General features: G+C 31.4%; 2 protein-coding genes across 2 annotated transcripts in view; one reads left to right on the plus strand and one right to left on the minus strand.

Annotated features, from left to right (window-relative positions):
• The window catches only part of LOC134692215 (p21-activated protein kinase-interacting protein 1-like), a 30,931-nt gene extending 26,155 nt beyond the window's left edge, over positions 1 to 4,776 (minus strand). The window contains exons 1-4 of the mRNA XM_063552669.1: positions 4,592 to 4,776; positions 3,199 to 3,364; positions 2,252 to 2,372; positions 1,514 to 1,641 (exon numbers count right to left, since the gene is read on the minus strand). Of these exons, the coding sequence (XP_063408739.1) occupies positions 1,514 to 1,641; positions 2,252 to 2,372; positions 3,199 to 3,364; positions 4,592 to 4,657 (481 nt within the window). The 5' untranslated portion in view covers positions 4,658 to 4,776. The remainder of the gene's footprint in view (positions 1 to 1,513; positions 1,642 to 2,251; positions 2,373 to 3,198; positions 3,365 to 4,591) is intronic.
• On the plus strand, positions 4,735 to 19,269 carry LOC134692226 (tRNA selenocysteine 1-associated protein 1-like). Its single transcript, XM_063552680.1, has 10 exons — positions 4,735 to 4,846; positions 6,218 to 6,315; positions 11,100 to 11,199; positions 11,812 to 11,864; positions 14,211 to 14,314; positions 14,836 to 14,983; positions 15,600 to 15,726; positions 16,266 to 16,314; positions 18,232 to 18,290; positions 18,910 to 19,269. Exons 1-10 carry the CDS (start codon positions 4,805 to 4,807, stop codon positions 18,991 to 18,993), a joined length of 864 nt encoding a protein of 287 aa, XP_063408750.1. The 5' UTR covers positions 4,735 to 4,804; the 3' UTR covers positions 18,994 to 19,269.
• Positions 19,270 to 19,919: the final 650 nt, after the last annotated feature.

Below are 19,919 nucleotides of genomic sequence, written 5' to 3' on the forward strand. Positions count from 1 at the left end.
TAATTTAGACCAATTTTAAAACTGGACCAAAAATTAAGAATCTACATACACAGTTAGATTTGGCATATCAAAGAACCCCAATTTTTCAATTTTTGATGAAATCAAACAATGTTTAATTTTGGACCTCGATTTGGGCCAACTTGAAAACTGGGCCAATAATCAAAAATCTAAGTACATTTTTAGATTCAGCATATCAAAGAACCCAAAGGTTTCAATTTTTGTTAAAATCAAACTAAGTTTAATTTTGGACCCTTTGGACCTTAATGTAGACCAATTTGAAAACGGGACCAAAAATTAAGAATCTACATACACAGTTAGATTCGGCATATTAAAGAACCCCAATTATTCAATTTTGATGAAATCAAACAAAATTTAATTTTGGACCCTTTGGGCCCCTTTTTCCTTAACTGTTGGGACCAAAACTCCCAAAATCAATACCAACCTTCCTTTAATAGTCATAAACCTTGTGTTTAAATTTCATAGATTTCTATTTACTTATACTAACGCTATGGTGCGAAAACCAAGAAAAATGCTTATTTGGGTCCCTTTTTGGCCCCTAATTCCTAAACTGTTGGGACCGAAACGCCCAAAATCAATACCAACCTTCCTTTTGTGGTCATAAACATTGTGTTTAAATTTCATTGATTTCTATTTACTTTAACTAAAGTTATTGTGCGAAAACCAAGAATAATGCTTATTTGGGCCCTTTTTTGGCCCCTAATTCCTAAACTGTTGAAACCAAAACTCCCAAAATCAATCCCAACCTTTCTTTTGTGGTCATAAACCTTGTGTCAAAATTTCATAGATTTCTATTAACTTAAACTAAAGTTATAGTGCGAAAACCAAGAAAATGCTTATTTGGGCCCTTTTTGGCCCCTAATTCCTAAAATGTTGGGACCAAAACTCCCAAAATCAATACCAGCCTTCCTTTTATGGTCATAAACCTTGTGTTAAAATTTCATAGATTTCTATTCACTTTTACTAAAGTAAGAGTGCGAAAACTAAAAGTATTCGGACGACGACGACGACGACGACGACGACGACGACGACGCCAACGTGATAGCAATATACGACGAAAATTTTTTCAAAATTTGCGGTCGTATAAAAAAGAATGTGTCCCTAGTACAGGGATGGCCCATCCACACAATCATTTTCTATGTTCAGTTGACGTGAAAATGGGGTAAAATTTCTAGTTTGGCATTCAAATTATAAGACCATTTCATGGGGAGCATGTGTACTAAGTTTCAAGTTGATTGGACTTCAACTTCATCAAGCACTACCGCGACCAAAAACTTTAACCTGAAGCAGGACAGACGGACGAAAAGAGGCACAGACAACGTAGTTCAACAAACAGTTCTGTACAATTAATCCTATCTGCACATATTTAACTTGTAAATACATTTCTTAACTCATATTTTCTTTGTATATTGCCATAATATTGGTTCTAATTGAAAATAATTACGGTAGCTAACCATCGATGATGCAACATGTTTTCATTGTTCATATACAGTACCTGATTTGAGATTAGTTGTGTAAGCACATTTGCCAGTTATGAGGTTCCATGTCTTCAATGTCTTGTCTTTGGATACTGTTAGGGCTAGTTTACCACTGGGATGCACAGATATGCTATTAACTCCTGATCTAAAATAATGGAAATTCAATGAATATAAGGTATTTCAGAGTTCACTGACAAAAACAGTAAGCAGACTCACTGAATGAACAAATGAATAATAAATCTTAAATTCTTGAAATTTTACTGTAACTTTCAACAAGTGTTAAACTCTATGAAGTTATGGAAAATTTCTCCCATTTGTATGGTAGTAAAATACTGTACGAGTAGATGAGAACTACACCAACATTTAATGATGGCAAAAGTATTTATTATACTTCATTTGACAAGACAGACTATTATATACATACATGTACATATAATCAAATGCAAAGCATGCTCTCAGCAAGCATAAGATCAATCAGAAATGGGACTATATATCTTTTATCTGGTTTACAGCTCACCTACAGGAAACTATGTACCAGATATGATTAACCAGTGATTTTTGTTTGTGAATTTTTTTTATAGAACACCCCTGAACTTGAAGAATGCTTACTATAATACTGTGGGACATGAAAGGTTGGAGTCTTTTTCAAGCTTTAACCTTTTTTTGCCCCTTTTTTTTTTTGGGGGGGGGGATATATTCTGGACTTTCTTATGCATGTTATGTCCTCTGAGTGTTTTGAAACATTCTTGACTTACTTGTGTCCTCTAAGTGTTTTGAGACATTCCCAGGTATAATGTTTCCAGATTGCCACAGATCCATCTTCACTTACAGTAAACATATGATTACCTTTATAGAATTCTACTCCAAGAACTGACCCTAAAATGAGATAAAAACAAATAAATTATTACCAGATATTAAGTTATTTCACAAATATGTACGAGGAATTCACTTCCAAGATCAATATTGTAAAATACCGCAAGACAAAACTGAACAATTTTTGCAATTTCCTGAAACCTTACACACATGATAACTGACCAAAAAAAATCTGTGAAAAGTCTTTTTTTTTTTTTATATATCTCAGTATGATTTTAAATCTTAGAACTTTATTTTATGCCTGTAAAAAAACTTTGATTATGACGATGAACATGAGAAATTCACTCTTAAAATAACTCAAATGTGAAAGAAACTGAAACATTAAGTTTGAGTTAAATTCAAACTATGGTTTGTAAAAAATAGTGTTAGTGTTTCTTTTTTGTATACATGTATCTCATGTGATAGTTTTAAATATATTTAATAAAAATCTCAATTTTGCATTTGATGTCATTTCGTAGGTTGCAACATTTTGCTGAATTGAAGAGCACTAAAAAGTGTCCTTTTCTACATCACATGTACCATTCATGTTATTCTGATGTTCATGTTCCCAAAGCATCATAATTGGGATAAGATTTTCATGTAAATTTTTTTGTTAGATACATTGATGCTTGTCTAAATATGGTTCATATATTTATCTTTTCATACCTTTGACTTGTTAAAGATTGGATTGTGTAATTGAATCTGAATAGAATGAGAAATATGGCAGCTGCCTTTGATGCAATTAGGATATTATTAACGGAGACTTATTAAATTACACTTGTTTCTGTTTGAAAAATAACAATTACCAATTAAATATAATAACCGGGAGTGGTAATAGAAACAATCATACCTGAATGATGAACAAGAGAACCCAAATCTGATCTTTTCTTTAAATTAAACAACTTGATGTTCTCATCTGTGCCTCCTGATGCCAGAATACCTTTGGTTGATACAGCAATAGTTTTTATGCATCCTGTATGGGAATTATCAGTAAAACTTAATTCAAACTGCCATTTCTGAAAAGTAAAAATAGTAATTCAGTAAAAATAAGTTGTACACTGTAAAATGACAACTGAGCTGTCAGACGTTCACATATTTGACTCAAATTTTCATATTGGATATTTAGATTTGACACTTGTTTTCTATCCATGGCAAGATCTACTATCCCTATGTGTTGTAATATACATTGTCAAAGACTCATTGTATACTATAGGGATAGAAGACTTGGTAGATCTTGCCATGGATAGAAGACAAAGTGCCTGTGGGATACACATTAATATTGCTATTTGTCTGTCATAACTGGACATCAAAAAGGTTATCTTAAAATTGTGACTTCATTATACAAAATATTTGACACCACAAAAAGTGATTGTTGTACAATGTATGACATCACAACCTCCAAGCAGCGCAGATTCTTTCGGCAACCAGTTCAATTTTCAAAATAGCAATCATTAAGGTGTATAGACAACTTTCGAGTTCGATGCATTTCCATCAAAAACTCTGGTTTTAGTGAACATCATTTGTGTGTTTAGGGGCGTCGTCACTTCCGTTCCAATGTTAAGCGAGTGGATGAAAAACTATAATTATATATTGTACAAATTATTTGGCAAATTGAATTCTCAAAATTAACAATCAGCACTGCTGTCATTAGGGAATTGTCATTAAGTACCTACAGAACAACAATTATTTCTAGTTTATCCTGCACAATGACGATCACTAAGACGCTTGATGAACATTAATAGTGCAGGGATACAGGCAACCCCCTCTATCTGGTAAATGACGTCATAAAGGCATGTATAATTGACGAGTTTTTTCCGGTGACGGATGAATTTTAAAGTGGTCTATTGAGGTCACATTTGGGTGTTTCTGATCCCAGATCACGCTTCCACTATGTACGTAAGCAATTCTCATTTTTTGTAATTTTCTGTGTCCCGCTATATTTATTTCCCTAAAACGGCACAATAATTTTCACGTGTCATGCTTACAACTGAGGCTTACAAAAATATGGGCAATCCTGCATCACGTGAAGACCCCAATGGAAATGAGACCCACTATTGAGGACTGCTGAATGGAAGTGTAATTTTTAAAAAAAAATGTGAGATGAGCTATTTTGCTGAATAAAGATATTTTGATCAGTAAAAAATAACAGAGACAAATACCTATGCCTGTGGTGGACTGAAAGTGAGAAATTGTATGTGTAGCCTGTAGGTCTTGATTTCGTTTGTTAACTTGAAAATGTTTACCTCTCCTAATTTGACAAGTCTATAACCGAGCAAAACTTCTTCATACGTTCCAACAACAACTTCCATTTCAAAACACGTGTGGTCCTTGTTGAAAACGTCACTAGTTCTTGGTTAAATTAGTTCTGTCCGCATTTGACTTTTGGGTTAGTTTTATGACTTCCGGTTTAAATGTAAACAACGTGATTTTTTTGTAACATGCATTGAAAAGTAGAAATGGCAGTAATTTGTACTACTCCAACGTTATGGATGGGAGATGTAAGATGATAAGGCATATTCTATCTAAGTTTACAAATTTCCCATGTAAAATGACATGTAACTTACATATAAGCACAGGAGTTTGAAATCCTTTCAATAAGGGGGTAAAAATATACCAAAGTCGACTATCACAGTAGAGCTGAGAGAAGCTCTACTGTGATAGTCGACTTTGGTATATTTTTACCCCCTTATTGAAAGGATTTCAAACTCCTGTGATATAAGGCACAGGCACTTGTCTCAGAAAAAAAAAATCCTATATAATATATCTTAATACACAAGGTACTTGACTTGCATTTTAGAAAAGGTTGTCTTCTTGAAATTTTGTAAAAGTATTTGTGGTCTTCTCGATCTTTTTCCATTCAATGTTTACATTGAGATAAGTATAAAAAAAGAAGATGTGGTATGATTGTCAATGAGACATCTCTCCACAAGAGACCATAGGACATACAAATTAACAACTATAGGGACTTCAACAAGTAGCAAATCCCATACTCAGTATGATACTGCATATCTGTTTGATTTTGCTGAAGTCTAATCTATAATAATTGATTTTAAAAAATGACTTGGTTAACCTCAGGGCAATCATCAGCCTAAGGTCATGAATATTTCAGTGGTCTGGTGGATGCATGCTCTCCTACAGTGCAGGATATCACTCTTTAAACAGGAGAATCTTAAAAATGAATGTCACGGCCTGGTACATGTTAGTGCTGAAAATTAATAAACTTGCAAAGAAAGGATGAAAATTAATATTCTGCAAAAAAGGCATGAAAGAGTTATGTACAAAAGTAGAAATAAATAATTGCATGACAAATCAACAGTAAAATATAACTTGTAAAGCATCAGATGAAAATGAATAATAAATCCACGAAAAGTTCTCCTCCCCAGTCATCTCTCAATAACAAGTATATAATTAGTTTTATAACTGACAAGTGACAAGTTGTGTGATTAATATTCTCTAATATGGTGACCTTCTGTTGTTGTTTTTTTTTATTTGGTCGGGTTGTTGTCTCTTTGACACATTCCCCATTTCCATTCTCAATTTTATCTTCTTGTTTTACAGACTGACAAAATTACAGATCACCTTTATAATTTTATAAGTTATAATATAAATCTCTGTATTGTTACATTACATTTGAAATATTCTCTTGTTTAATTTTGACAAATTTTGTGCCACCCAATGGATACTTTTATAATTTTGTAGGTAGAACAACCAAACAGTATTTGTCACTGATAAAGTTGTTCTTTCGTCGAAATAATTCTTCTGTTTTTTTAAAACTTTGCTCTCAGTGTACATAGATCTATACATGTACTCAGTGTAATCTGAATTATATAACATATAACTACAAGAATTTTTATTTTGTTATTTTACAGTTGGAATCAGACTGGGATGAAGAATTTATAACAAAAGGTTTCCAGAATATGGGTATAACAATAAGATCCCTGAAAATCATCAAAAACAAAGTTACAGGGTAGGTTTATATAGTTAAACAAAGTTACAGGGTAGGTTTATATAGTTAAACAAAGTTACAGGGTAGGTTTATATAGTTAAACAAAGTTACAGGGTAGGTTTATATAGTTAAACAAAGTTACAGGGTAGGTTTATATAGTTAAACAAAGTTACAGGGTAGGTTTATATAGTTTTATCATATGTACACAATTAATAAAATACAGAATCTAAAGAACTAATTAAGAACTGGTTTTCTTAAATAAGTAAATGCAGTTCAGTTCACATGTTTAAATATAAGTTTTACCAAACATGTCAAATATATATACATTGTATTTACTTTAAAAATATTTGTGACTTATACATGTACTTTTAAAAAATATAAATATGTCTGAAAGTTGACAATTAACCAGATGTATATTATTATTATTGATGGAGTTTGTATGTAGCCAGCTTTCACTACTTTTAATTGATTTCTCCCACATGCTCCTCCAATATTCTACCCACAAATTTCATAAAGATTCTGGTAGACAAAAGTTGAAATACCATCTGGTTTCTAGAAAATAATGCATTACAATCTAAATTAAAAACCAATTGTTCAGAGAAAAATTGAAGGTCTTTCAACCAATAAGGATCTATTTTGATATGAAAATATTAAAATTCAGTTGAAAATGTCAGTTTCTATGGCTTTATGATGTATAAATATGAATTTCGAGCAAATGTTAAAATCTAGAACGTCTAATTATCCTATGACCTTGACCTCAATTTCAAGGTCATAAACCATGAACCTAAAATCAAAAGACTCTAGGCCTCTACCTTATATTGTATAACAGTTAAATAACCATACAACTAATATTAGATATAAAAGGGGGGAAAACTTGCATCAAATGTCTACATACCCTTACAACTAAAATTTATGTGTTACGACATGTCGCAACTAACAAAGGAGTGAAAATATTTTGTCGATATCTTATATGATTGCTGAAAATAGTAGATAACAAGCCAAAATAATAATTCTTAACATGACCTTGACCTCATTTTCATTTTTTTGGACCAAGGACCTCAAATCAAAAGACCCTAGACCTCTATCACTTATGGTTTTCCAGTTAAAAATACTTTTTAAAATTTCAAATACAAAAGGGGAAATAACTCTCATATGGAATCTATACGGCTTCGGTCAAAATAAAACAGAACATCCTGAGGATATAACGAGCAATTTGGAAAAATAAATTTGTCGGTTTCTTATACGGTTGTGAAGATTAAGCGATAACAAGAAAAACAGTGTTCGGGGAGATAACTCTTATATTGGAAAGTATTCCATTTCGCGGTGTCAGTTTCAAAAGCGCATAAACTGTTCGATATCATGTTTCATTTATCTAAGGGACATCTTGCGAAACAAAAAAACAGCGAAGGACAAAAAAGTTGGCTGAAGAAAAAAAATAATAATCAGAACAAAACCAATAGGTCTTTCAACCTAAAAGGTTGAAAGACCTAATAAAAGTAATTCAAGCATTATAGCATTACATTATCACAATGTTAAAAGACATCAGAGAGTACACTGAATATACATGTATCTACCCATTGTTGACAGATTTTTAACATTTACAATGTTTAGTCAATGCTTTTTGCAATCTTACTTTGTTTTTGTATCAGTCAAGATGAAGAAAATCTATAAAAGTATTGTTGTACGTGTTTTAATTAAGGTAACAGGTACGTAAATGGCTTGTCCTGCAATTGTTAAAAGAAATTGTATGCATGTAGAACTTTTAAAAATATAATGAAAAATCGAAAAATTTAATATGGTAACTAATCTAGTTTCCGAGTTCCAGACATTTGAAAATGGTAATGATACAACATAAAGTTCATAGACATAACTTCAAATTTGAACACAAAAAAAGAAATTTCAAGCTTAATTTATTCTGCACTTAAAACCAATCCCACGATTTTTCTATAAAAATTAAATGTTTTTGAGGTATTATTTTCCTTTCTTTTGATATATAATTTTCAAGGGGTCACCGAACTCTTCAGCACTACTAATGCGCTTTAGAGAATATTACCATGTCTGAAAAAAAGGACGAATAACCTAATTTTTTTTTCAGTGATTATACAAGATCCTTTGTATTTATAACTAGTTCAAACTGATTTATTAATTTAAACTTAATCTGTGTTAAGCATTGTGTATAAGTTTCCTAACATTTGGTTGAGGCAAAGTAAAGTAAAAAAACGGAAACCAATTTTGGGGCGGACGGACTGACGGACAAGTGTAAAACTTAATGCCCCTCTGCTACGGCGGGTGCAAAATAAAATACAAAAGTAAAATTCTATTCACCCGGTACTTGCAGAAAATCATGAATATAAAATATATAAAATTATGTTTCAATGGCACAAGAACGGAACACATACTTCAATCACAACAGACTAGTACTTTAATTGATGTGTTTAATTTATGACACAAAAAGGAGATGTGTGATAAAACTGAATTTTAGGCAAAAGCCGAACAAAATAGTTTTTGAAGTTTAAAGCATATTATCCCTACATTTTTCCCTATCGTCGGTTTTGTTCCATTATTATATTGACAGCAATGAATACTTAAAATCAAATGTATTTACATTCCAACTTATTTATCTTTTGATATTTTTGTTAGTCGGGGTTTCTGTAAAACTGTACTGTGCGCTATTCGTGTACACCCTCAATACCTCCTCTTTTTCCTGGAAGGATTAGATTTTTGCAAAAAAATACACTTTGAAAAAGTATGGTCAACCTTTGCTTCTTCGCGGTTGACACTGTTTCCTCGGGGTAACAGTCTGCTCTATCCCCCTCTCAGCTATGTGTTGTTTATATATTGTTCAACACGGACTTTGAACACACATTAGATGACCTCTCTGATAAATGTACTAGTATCCAGTCTAAATTTGTTTGCCAAATTTCATGCTTGTAGCAGGATGTGCACAATTTTTCACAAAGCCGCCATACTATTTGTTAGCTGTAATGACTAAGCTAACAATGAACTGAATAGAAATGCTGCATGTGATTTGAAGAACCGTCTTCGATGGAGTTTTAAAGTATTAACTATCTGTTGCAGCGTTTTGACATCGCCAACGGCATTATGTGCCTCGTAATTTTTGCCAACAATTTTTCTGTTCATACTTCAGAATTATTTGTTTTAAATATTGTGAAAATTTACAAGAAAATACGTATAGCAAAATTAAAATCCCATATTCTTACTTTTAATAGCAGCATTTGCACTGTGCCACATGTATTCAAACAACATCAACTTTAATCGAAATAAGTAATTACGAAATTTTGCGCTTTTTAAAATGAATTGATTGATGCACGCAGAAATTTCTAAATCTTCAGTATAATATTTATATACTTTGCAAATTATTTCATCTTTCAAGTGGAATTAAAGAGAGATTTTCATGCAGCAGAGCTTTATTTTTCCCTAATTACCGCGTTTTCATGCTAGAAGCTTGTAATTCACAATGCTCCATTCAATTCAACTAGAGTGAAAAGCAATGTGTAACATTTTTTTAACTAGTACTTTCATTTTCAAATTCTATTTATAGACCATATCGCGGACGTGAAAGAAAGCACTATAAAGAAAGTTTTTTTGTTTGTATGAACATCCATATGTTTATATTTAAATGCGAAACTAGTTATACAACAGGAATATCAAAACAAGAGGATAAGAACTAACCTATTGTCGAAGATTGAATACGTGCTAGACGTTTTCACAATTGCTTTGAGAAATAAATTTATTTCTTTGAATGCAAGTGCATGACTGAATGTAAGTCTGTGACTACTTTAGCTATAGAATTTCCAAATAATAAAATGACATTTTATTGAGTATGCTTTAAGTTGTTATTGTGTGAGTGTATGTGTGTAATGCATCACAGTACATGTTTGTAATATGCTTATCAATACTACATTTCGTTTTCACGTCCCATATCAACATTCCCGATTTTCAAGTTAAGTCTCTGATATGTGCCGATTACCGGCGTGTAGTAAGTTAGTGTATGTACAGTTACCCCAATGCATATACAAAATACTTCCGAGACCGATTCTTTGTTCTTTTAAACAGTTTTGTAGTTCTAAACGATTATGGTAATTAATAGCAGTTCTTGCAAGCTTAAAGTTGGTCAGCTCACTCTCCGGCTATCACGTAAAGCCAAGTTACTTTATTTTCATGGGAGGGAAGCACTGTTTAACTGTGACAAGATATTTCATTTACATACTTCAATTTTTGATATATTATGATGAGGTGCATTCAATACCATTATTGATCATTATTCCGACGAAGCGGAACATATTCCGACATCTTGAAAACTTTTTTTGTGGTGTACGGGAGATAACTCCCATAACAACAGACGTCGATTTTCCCGTTTTTCGCTAGAGGCGTTCATTTACGTACCTCTCACCTTAAGTGTACAGCTTGACTCCATATCAACATATTTTTCTTTTTAAAGTGATGATTAGCTCAGGCTTCATACTGTATTTGTACTTAAATTTTCATATCAATTTTACAAACTTGTTACAGTATTGCTGATGAAAGAAGATCTGGACAATGCTGGATAGGGTAAAGACAAGAGAACACAAAGAGATTAAGGCACAAAACAAATATTAAATACAAGAAAAAATGGCCTGCAGAAATTAACACAAATATATATACTGGTGTATTACTGAAAATAGACCAAATTGTGTTTGTATTTGCATGTACATTACAATGTATCTACGTTCATTAAAATGTACCCCTGAAAAAACACCACATTGAAAGTACATTTACAGTAATAGATTATGTTTTGTTTACAGTTTGCCAGCAGGGTATTGTTTTGTTGACTTTACAGACAAAGACAAGGCACAAGAAGCTTTATTAAAATTAAATGGAAAGGTGATACCAGGGACAACTCCAGTAGGTTACTAAGCATTTCTGTTGACCTTTGGAAAAAAATGTATAGCTACAGCCTACTTAGATTGAAAGTGGTTTTTTTTCAATGTGTGAAGTCATTAATTATATATATATATAAGTGGAAGACCAATTTTCCTTCATTTCAGCTTGTCATAAAAGATTGAAATGATGTCTTTATTAAAAAAAGCCTAAGGATTCAGATGAAACACCAATTAGTTTTATTTTAGGTGTGCAAATACAGATAGTCCAAAACAGTCAGACTTCCTAAATAAATAGAAAAATGAATTTGAAAAATTATATACAAAGACTGGTTAAAAAGTTTCTTCCATGCTTATAAATGCAAAATGTATTGATGAATTTTATAACCTGCTGAACTGGTTAGGTGTGAACTAAGCTAAAAAAAAAAAAAAAAAAAGACATGAGAACAACCTCTGCTAGTGAAGGAGATTGAACTACATATAAAAATTGTACAAACAAAATGCTTATTTTAAAAAGATTCAAACAAGATAATAGATAATGCTGGATATATTATAATGAATAGTAACATGTATGTAATGTCGAAATGTTTAATTGTACAGTAAATATGTGAGATTAAAGATCACTTTATATTTCCAGGTCAGAAGATTTAAACTAAACAGTGCTGGATATGGTAAAGACAGTACACCGTTGTAAGATAGTGTAACAACTTATATTAAAGTATGGTACATTTTTCATGTAAAATCACTCAAGATATTAAAATTGAGAATGGAAATGGGGAATGTGTCAAAGAGACAACAACCCAACCATAGAACAGCAGAAGGTCACCAATAGGTCTTAAATGCAGCGAGAGACTCCTGCACCTGGAGGCGTCCTTCAGCTGGCCCCTAAACAAATATATAATATACTATTCAGTGGTAATGGATGTCATTCTAAACTTCAAATTATACCGGTCCTACTAAAAAGCGCCCGGGAGCGCCCGAGAGCGCCCGGGAAAGGAAAAAGCGCCCGGGGAGAAGAAAAAGCGCCTGGGGAAGGAAAATTAGCGCCCGGGGGAATAAAATAATAATATTTTATAACAATTTTTTTTTTCCTTAAAAAAAATCATTGCTTGTTTTGTCCTTAATATAAATTGGGATATGTACGATGCTACATCGAAAGTGTTGTTTATATCTTTTTATAATTTAAAACTAAAACTTTGACTGTTTTAATGTCGATATATATGCTTATCAGGAATTTAATTTAAGTTGTTTTTTTACATTTTTCATTTTAATATTGTTTTTGAAAAACATGTCTTTTGAAGTTTCACATTTTATAAATCTTCCGCATAAACTGTGATCTATTATTATCTGTCTTTCGAAATAGTATTCATATATTATTGTAAACTTTGAAAAATTCATACCTGTTTTAAAGGAGCACTAGCTACGATATATATAAAAAATTAAAGTATATTTTTTTTTAGATTAATCATTAATTAAATTGGAATAATGAAATAATAATTTGCTTTTAGCAATCAATTTGCTTTAATTTTGTTGAAATAAGCGATTATACATAATTTTTGACTGATTCACTTGCAAGTGAAAACGTCATCATCATTCTAACCGGTATTCATGTGAACTTAATTTAACCCCTAGCTAGAGACTGACAACGCATGCATTGTACGTGAACTGGTTATTTAAAGAAAAAAAATGTCAACAATGAAAGTGAAACTACGGTAAATCATTTGATTACTAATTCGATCCACATAAATCATTCTTATACGGTTAAAAACAATGAGAAACTTATATTTTTAATCTATAAATTCAAATCAAACAGACCTATAAAAATCCAATTGCACGTGCTGGTTTAACCTATTCATATCTTTATTTGTGTTTACATCGCTTATATGGTCATCTGAGGTCAAATCGATAGTTAATTAGATGGCGTCTGGATTTAAATACACACGAAACGAACCTACATATCATCTACCCCATGCTCTGTAAACTGTTTATTTTAAACGTTTGATAGATTGGATAAATGTTTTACATTGTTATTAATCAAATATGAGAATTTAAGTCAAATTGGTGACCATGAATTTGACAGCTAGTGCCCCTTTAATAGTACTTTATTATAAATGTCTATTATCTGAATTTGCAAATTAATTGTCTAAAATTTAAAAAAAAAATCGATGTACATAACTTATTTCATCGACACAAATTTATCTCTGGCCAATAAAATATCTACACATTTTTCCCGGGCGCATATTCTTTTCTCCCGGGCGCTATTTGTTATTCCCCGGGCGCTTTTTCTTCACCCGGGCGCTCCCGGGCGCATTTTAGTAGGACCCAATTATACACAAGAAACTAAAATTAAAAATCATACAAGACTAACAAAGGCCAGAGGCTTCTGACTTGGGACAGGCTCAATAATGTGGCAGGGTTAAACATGTTTTTTGAGATCTCAACCCTCCCCCTATACCTCTAGCCAATGTAGAAATTGTCTACGTGTAAAAATATCCATAGAAAAGTATACATTATTCTGTGGTTGTCGTCTGTTTATGTCTAACATGTTTGTTTTTTGTTCATTTTTTACATAAATAAGGCCGTTTGTTTTCTCGTTTGAATTGTTTTACAATGTCTTATCAGGGCCTTTTATAGCGGATTTGCGGTATGGGCTTTGCTCATTGTTGAAGGTCGTATGGTGACCTATAGTTGTTAATGTCTGTGTCATTTTGGTCTTTTGTGGATAGTTGTCTCATTGGCAATCACACCACATCTTTTGTTTTATATGTTCAAAAAACACAAAAGAGTATGCATAAGAAATGTACAGTATAAAGCTTATCAGTTGCAAAGCCAGATTCATTATGATATCATATTTATAGATTATATCCGAAAGCTTTATAACAATAAGGGTTTCCTGGCCTTGTACAATGATTACAATTGGTTTCTTTCTAAGTCAATATGAATGATGTCATGTATAAACAGTTTGATATCAATATCATAGAGGAAGATTCATGAAGAGTAAAACATATAAAACTACTTTAACTTTTTATTTTTTAGACCAGAGTATTCCTTGTTTGTTGGAGAATTATCAGATGATGTTGATGACTATGTTTTATATCAAGCATTTGCTAAGAGATATAGGTCATGTAGATCTGTTAAAAGTAAGTTTGTTAAAAATTACCTCAGGCCACGAGGTCAATTTTAAGCAAATTTGATTTAACTGAGTTATTTGTTCCCCTTATTATCAGATGATGTTGACACCTGTTAAACTAGGCATATTTTTAGAGATATAGTTCATGTAGATCTCCTCAAAGTAATTTTCTTCAACTGTAGCAATTTCATTTTTTGTCCATCCTTTTGTAGTATATAATTAATAGATGCTTTGTAAAGGAACACATTAATTCTTTTACATTTTGTGCCTTTAATATCTAAGAAATTTTTATTTTCATGCTTTTGTAATACAATAACTTAAATATTTAATTAAGCTTCCTTTATACTCAGTTTTGCCATTTATAAAGTTTATAGTATTGAAACATTTTATTTTGTTGAATTTCCATGTTTTTATTCTTTATTTTCATTTCTCTGACCTGTACTTTTAATTTTACTAAATCATATAAGACAGACACTGATGCTATTGATCGAAACAAGAAATAATTTGAAAGACATTTTAATTCTGTTTTAGTTGTGACTGACAGTTCAGGACGAAGTAAAGGTTATGGCTTTATTAGATTTACAGAGGAGAACGATCAACAGAGAGCTCTTATTGAAATGCAACATTTTCCTGGAATTAGTCGTAGACCAATAAGAGTTAGTTTAGCTACTCCTAAAAGGTAATGTTTACAAAGACAATCTAATCTATATATATGTATCGCCATGTAAGAGTAACAAAAATAAACATTTACTATTTTTCACTCTTGTCATGCATGAGTTATGGAACTTTAAGAGTTGATGGAAAAAATTATGCACCCTGTAAATGACATGCTGGGGCCTGATTATTGTTGGAGATACAGTGCCCTATAGTTTATATCCTCCTACTTTATGCCCTGGTAGATAGTATTCTTATTAGCAGTCATACCACACCTCTTTATTATTTAAATTACTACAGTTATCCAACTTTCCATTGTTAACATGTTGCATTTTTACTCATTAAATAACTAGAGTACTGTAAATTCAGCTTCAGGTTGTTAAAATGCAAAATTAGGACAAGTACTTTACTAAAATTTACTTGCCTTTGACAATTTTTTACTTGTCCCTACTGTTTGTCCTAATTCATAATGTACAGAAATTAATTTAAGACAAATTAATTTAATTTAACAAGTAGTTGATTTGGAACACACTCAATTTTCTGTTAGATTATGGGAAAAGTTTGGGTGTTGTATTTCCACATTCCTGAAGCTTTATAAATATAAACAATCACAAAAGATTTAATTGTACTTTATATTTCAGACCACTGCCACCAGATGTATCTGGAGATGTACATTACAGTCATTATTATGGTCATAATTACCCTTACAGTGCCTCATATTACCAGTATTATGGATCCCATACTGCACCTCATTCATCACATGATCATGTAATTTATATAAGTTGTAAACAATTATTTTAATCAAAATATTGTTTTAAGTTTTCAATTTATTATCAAACCTATTTTTGTTTGTTTGCCAAAAATAACATATTATTGAATGAAAATGTGAATGAGAAAGTATTACAATATATATGGTATAAAATCATTAACCACTACAAAAGAAATAAAATTACCATTCTGAAAGATCAAGAATTTCAAAACTGATGGCTTACGAAGTTAATTTCTTAATTTTTGAAATAACAAGCAAAACATTATAACAGAAAAACAGTTTTTAAAGTTTTTTTTGTTAAATGGTCAGATTCTTTTTCGCTCTTTGAACAGTCTCTATGTATTTTCAGATTCTTTTTCGCTCTTTTAACAGTCTCTATGTATGGTCTTTTATATTGAGTATCTTTGTAGCCGTAGTTATTCCCATTTGATATTATTTGTTACAAGATGCTATATTAATGTATGTTATCAATACATCTATCATTTTCTGTGATAAACATATATATGTGTGATAAAGAGAGAACTAAACTGTTTTGTAGGCACATCATGAACCAGCTACTGCAGAAGACGAAATGGATACACTAGAAGGTGTGTAAAAAAAAATGGGATCTTTAACATAAACAAAATTTTTGATGCATTCCTCAACTGAAACAATATAATCATTGAATGAATAGACCCAGTGTTCTCCCCAGGCTGATATGACGCCTTCATAATATTTTCGTAATTCCCGCAGCGTCTTCATTGGCTGCTGTCCCTTAATACTTGGTCCCGCAGCGTGTTAATTTTCACATTTTCATCATAAATTTTGGTTAAAATTATCAAGTTGCTGATCACCACTGAGAGGTTACGCAATAACTGATAATTAGTTTTACCTGAGCCACACTTATCTCAGCCTTATCGGACTATGTTATCATGTAATAGCGTAAATGATCATCAAGAAGATAGATATTTTAAGAAGAAAATTTAAAAAAAATAATAACTTCGGTGCAAAAATTGAAGGAATAGATCGGAAATACATTGTATTTACGCATCATGTGTGTGATTACTTGACCATTTATATAAAGATTTTGTTCATTGGTTCGAGAAGAAGAATCTATTTAAACACAACCAATGAACGTGTGCAATACACTTGATAAATTTTAATACACATTGCTTAAGATATTTACGATGGAAATTATGAATGAGAGTATTTGTAGTTGAAAAAAATAAAATAAAATTTGATTAAAGATAGCGAGAAGAGATTTATTTAAATTGAAAGTGAAAAATGTTGCTTGTTTCAACCTGTCATATTTTTAGAGGTAAAATGATCATTGAAAAATAGATCGTGAGTCTGTTCGTTGGGAAATATGCATGTGACCATCAACACGGGTACGGAATCGCCGCAGATTCTGTATAATGTCACTAGTAAAAACGTTCAATGGTCTTAAATTTAACGGAGTTATGTTGATATTTACCTGCCAAAGATAGGGTTTAACAATAATGTACACGACCATGACAGAAGCGTAAATATTAAAATGTCAAACTACGGAAACTGGTCAGCTGTTCATTAAAATGTTTTTGTTTAAAAAGTTGTATACCAAATATCTTAACCATATTTGATTTTTATTAATTCTGAATGAACATGTTCTCTGCAAATAACATAGGGGTGAATTCTAAACAAAAGGCAGATGATGGAAGTAGAAGGTTTTTTTTATACTAATAAAAAGGGGAATGCACCTCCCTCTACACTCAGCTGTCAGTATAATCAGATGTTAATGCTTCTCTTCATCCAAACCAAGCTAAAGTTTTGGCAAGTAATAACAGCAAGCACCATGTCTCTGGTTTTAGTGACAAGTGGCTGACTGAGTTTTCATGGCGTAGAAATATAAAGGGGGTATAAGCAAAAGTTATTGTGAGAGGGGGGTTTCAACACTGAAGAGGATAAAGACAAAATTGAGGAACAGTCTTTCCAACAAAATAACACTATCTTGAAACAATATCCTTAGAAAGGGCAGAGAGTACAGAGATGAATATCATTTATATTTTGACTTCTTTAATTTATTTCATATATATATATTCTTGTAATTCATTAATACTCTGCATTATTAAACACACAACACAAAGCATTATAATTCATATTGCATGTCATGATTTAAATTTATGACTGATTGAATCAGATCACAAAAGTTCAGTATAAAAAGAATTACGCGCTATTGAATTTTGCACCTTAAAAAAATCCTTGGGAGAACACTGAGACCCTCAAATTTAATAAGTCTTTTTATTTGATCCTTCTTTATACATTAAAATAAAGTTGGGATGGAGTTGGATGTATAGAAGAACTTTGTCTATCTTTTAACCTATTTATCCCTCATATAAATACAAATTAAAGATTTAAGAACAGGTTGTGAATTCGTATAAGTTAAAAGTTCAGAGGTTCTCAGTATATGAAAAAGTGATTAAAAATGTTAATTACATCTAATTTACTTTTATTCTTAAATGTTAACATAGAATATTATTTTACTTCAGAACCAGAATTAGAGATAGATGTGTTTAGATACAATAAAGACTTTATGGAACAAAGTGAGGTATGTACATATAGATATAAGAAGATGTGTTACATGTAAGGGTGCCAATCAGACAACTCTCCATCCAAGTCACAATTTGTAAAAGTAAACTATAAAGATCAAAGTATGATCTTCAACACTGAGCCTTGGCTCACACCAAACAGCAAGCTATAAAGGGCCCAAAAATGGCTAATGTAAATCTATTCAAACAGGAAATCCCATGGTCTAATCTTTATTGAAAAACAAGAATCACTTATGAACCAAATCAACAGTATCAATCACTGAACATTACTGAATATTCTTTTTCTCTTATACATGTATTATTCCAAGTTAAAGCAGCAAAGGTTTTGTTTAAAACTACAATAGACAATTTTGAGACGGTTTTCCATGTAAAGAATCATTAGGCTATATAATTTCTTCTAGCAATAAATCACATTTTTGGGTAATGGTCAGCATCATTAATACCAGAACAATTAAAACTGTATTGGCTTTATAATTCAAGTATTTACAGAACAGCTTTTTAAACCACACATCAAATCTGTGATCATATCATATTACATAAAACTTTATTACTTTATATCAAAGAATACTAATGTCATGTTCAGTTATCATCTTCTATGTATTTTTATTTTATTTTCAGGAAGTGTTTGAAGCCATTGAACTTTCCCGATGGACACCATTAGACAGTATAACTTCCAAGTTACCTCCCCCTATGTCTATTTAGAGATTATAACAGTTACCTCCCCCTATATATATTTAGAGATTATCACAACTTTGTCAACATTTATTGTGTCATTTATTCATATCTCTACATTATGTCATAATGTTTAAATGCATTTTAGTTCAGAAACAAATGTATTAGATAAACAAACAATATTATGTCTGACTGAAAGGATTTCAGTTATAATACAGATTGTGTTCATTGTATATCATAATTGTCAACTCACTGCCATTATTTATCATCTGTCATTGTCTACCATAAAACTATATGAAAAAACTATCTTGTGTGAAATTCTTGTGTGGATTTTAAATTACTTGGCAAGGATGACCTGTATGACATTCTTATTTGATAGTTTCAGTAGACTATGTTTATAGATTTAGTTTATTATTATCCTAAGTAGAACAGTTATCATATTTGATATGGGAGTTGACCATTTATTGAATACCATTAATTGAAAAGTTTTTTTCTCACTCTCCTTTTGTTGTAAATGCTAGACTATGATGTGTTGTTTTAGGCTTAGGTAGTGTCATCTATTAGTTTTGAGTTTATAATTAATGTCATGTATAAAAAAGAGAGTGGTAAAGGGTTATTTTTGTGCAACTTGGTCGCTGTTTTTTATTTCACGTTAAACTTGTTTTTACTTTTTTATTTGACATTCAGTCGTGCAAGACAGGTGCCTCGTTCACTGTGTCCTCTTTATTTAATTTTACGTGTATCTTGATTTTCAAATGCTTATTTTACGTGATTGGTAATTTTTCAAATAAAATTTAAACATTTGACAGGGATCGATCGTCAAGAAATACTTTTTTAAAAGCCGTAATTGTATCATAAATGTGTATACTAAATCAGGAATAGCAAGTAAAACAGAGTATTAATATATACAAGAAGACAGTGACTCAATCACAAAAGGTTCACATCCTTTTAGTCAC

Source organism: Mytilus trossulus, chromosome 1 (assembly GCF_036588685.1).
Source record: "Mytilus trossulus isolate FHL-02 chromosome 1, PNRI_Mtr1.1.1.hap1, whole genome shotgun sequence".
Lineage (NCBI taxonomy): Eukaryota > Metazoa > Mollusca > Bivalvia > Mytilida > Mytilidae > Mytilus > Mytilus trossulus.

What these genes read in the sequence shown, in the direction of transcription:
- LOC134692226 (XM_063552680.1), top strand. Translation starts at nt 4,805, where the DNA reads ATGGCAGTAATTTGTACTACTCCAACGTTATGGATGGGAGAT. An exon ending in AGTTTAGCTACTCCTAAAAG is followed by an intron (nt 14,984 to 15,599) that starts GTAATGTTTACA and finishes TTTATATTTCAG; the next exon opens with ACCACTGCCACCAGATGTAT. An exon ending in ACTTTATGGAACAAAGTGAG is followed by an intron (nt 18,291 to 18,909) that starts GTATGTACATAT and finishes TTTTATTTTCAG; the next exon opens with GAAGTGTTTGAAGCCATTGA.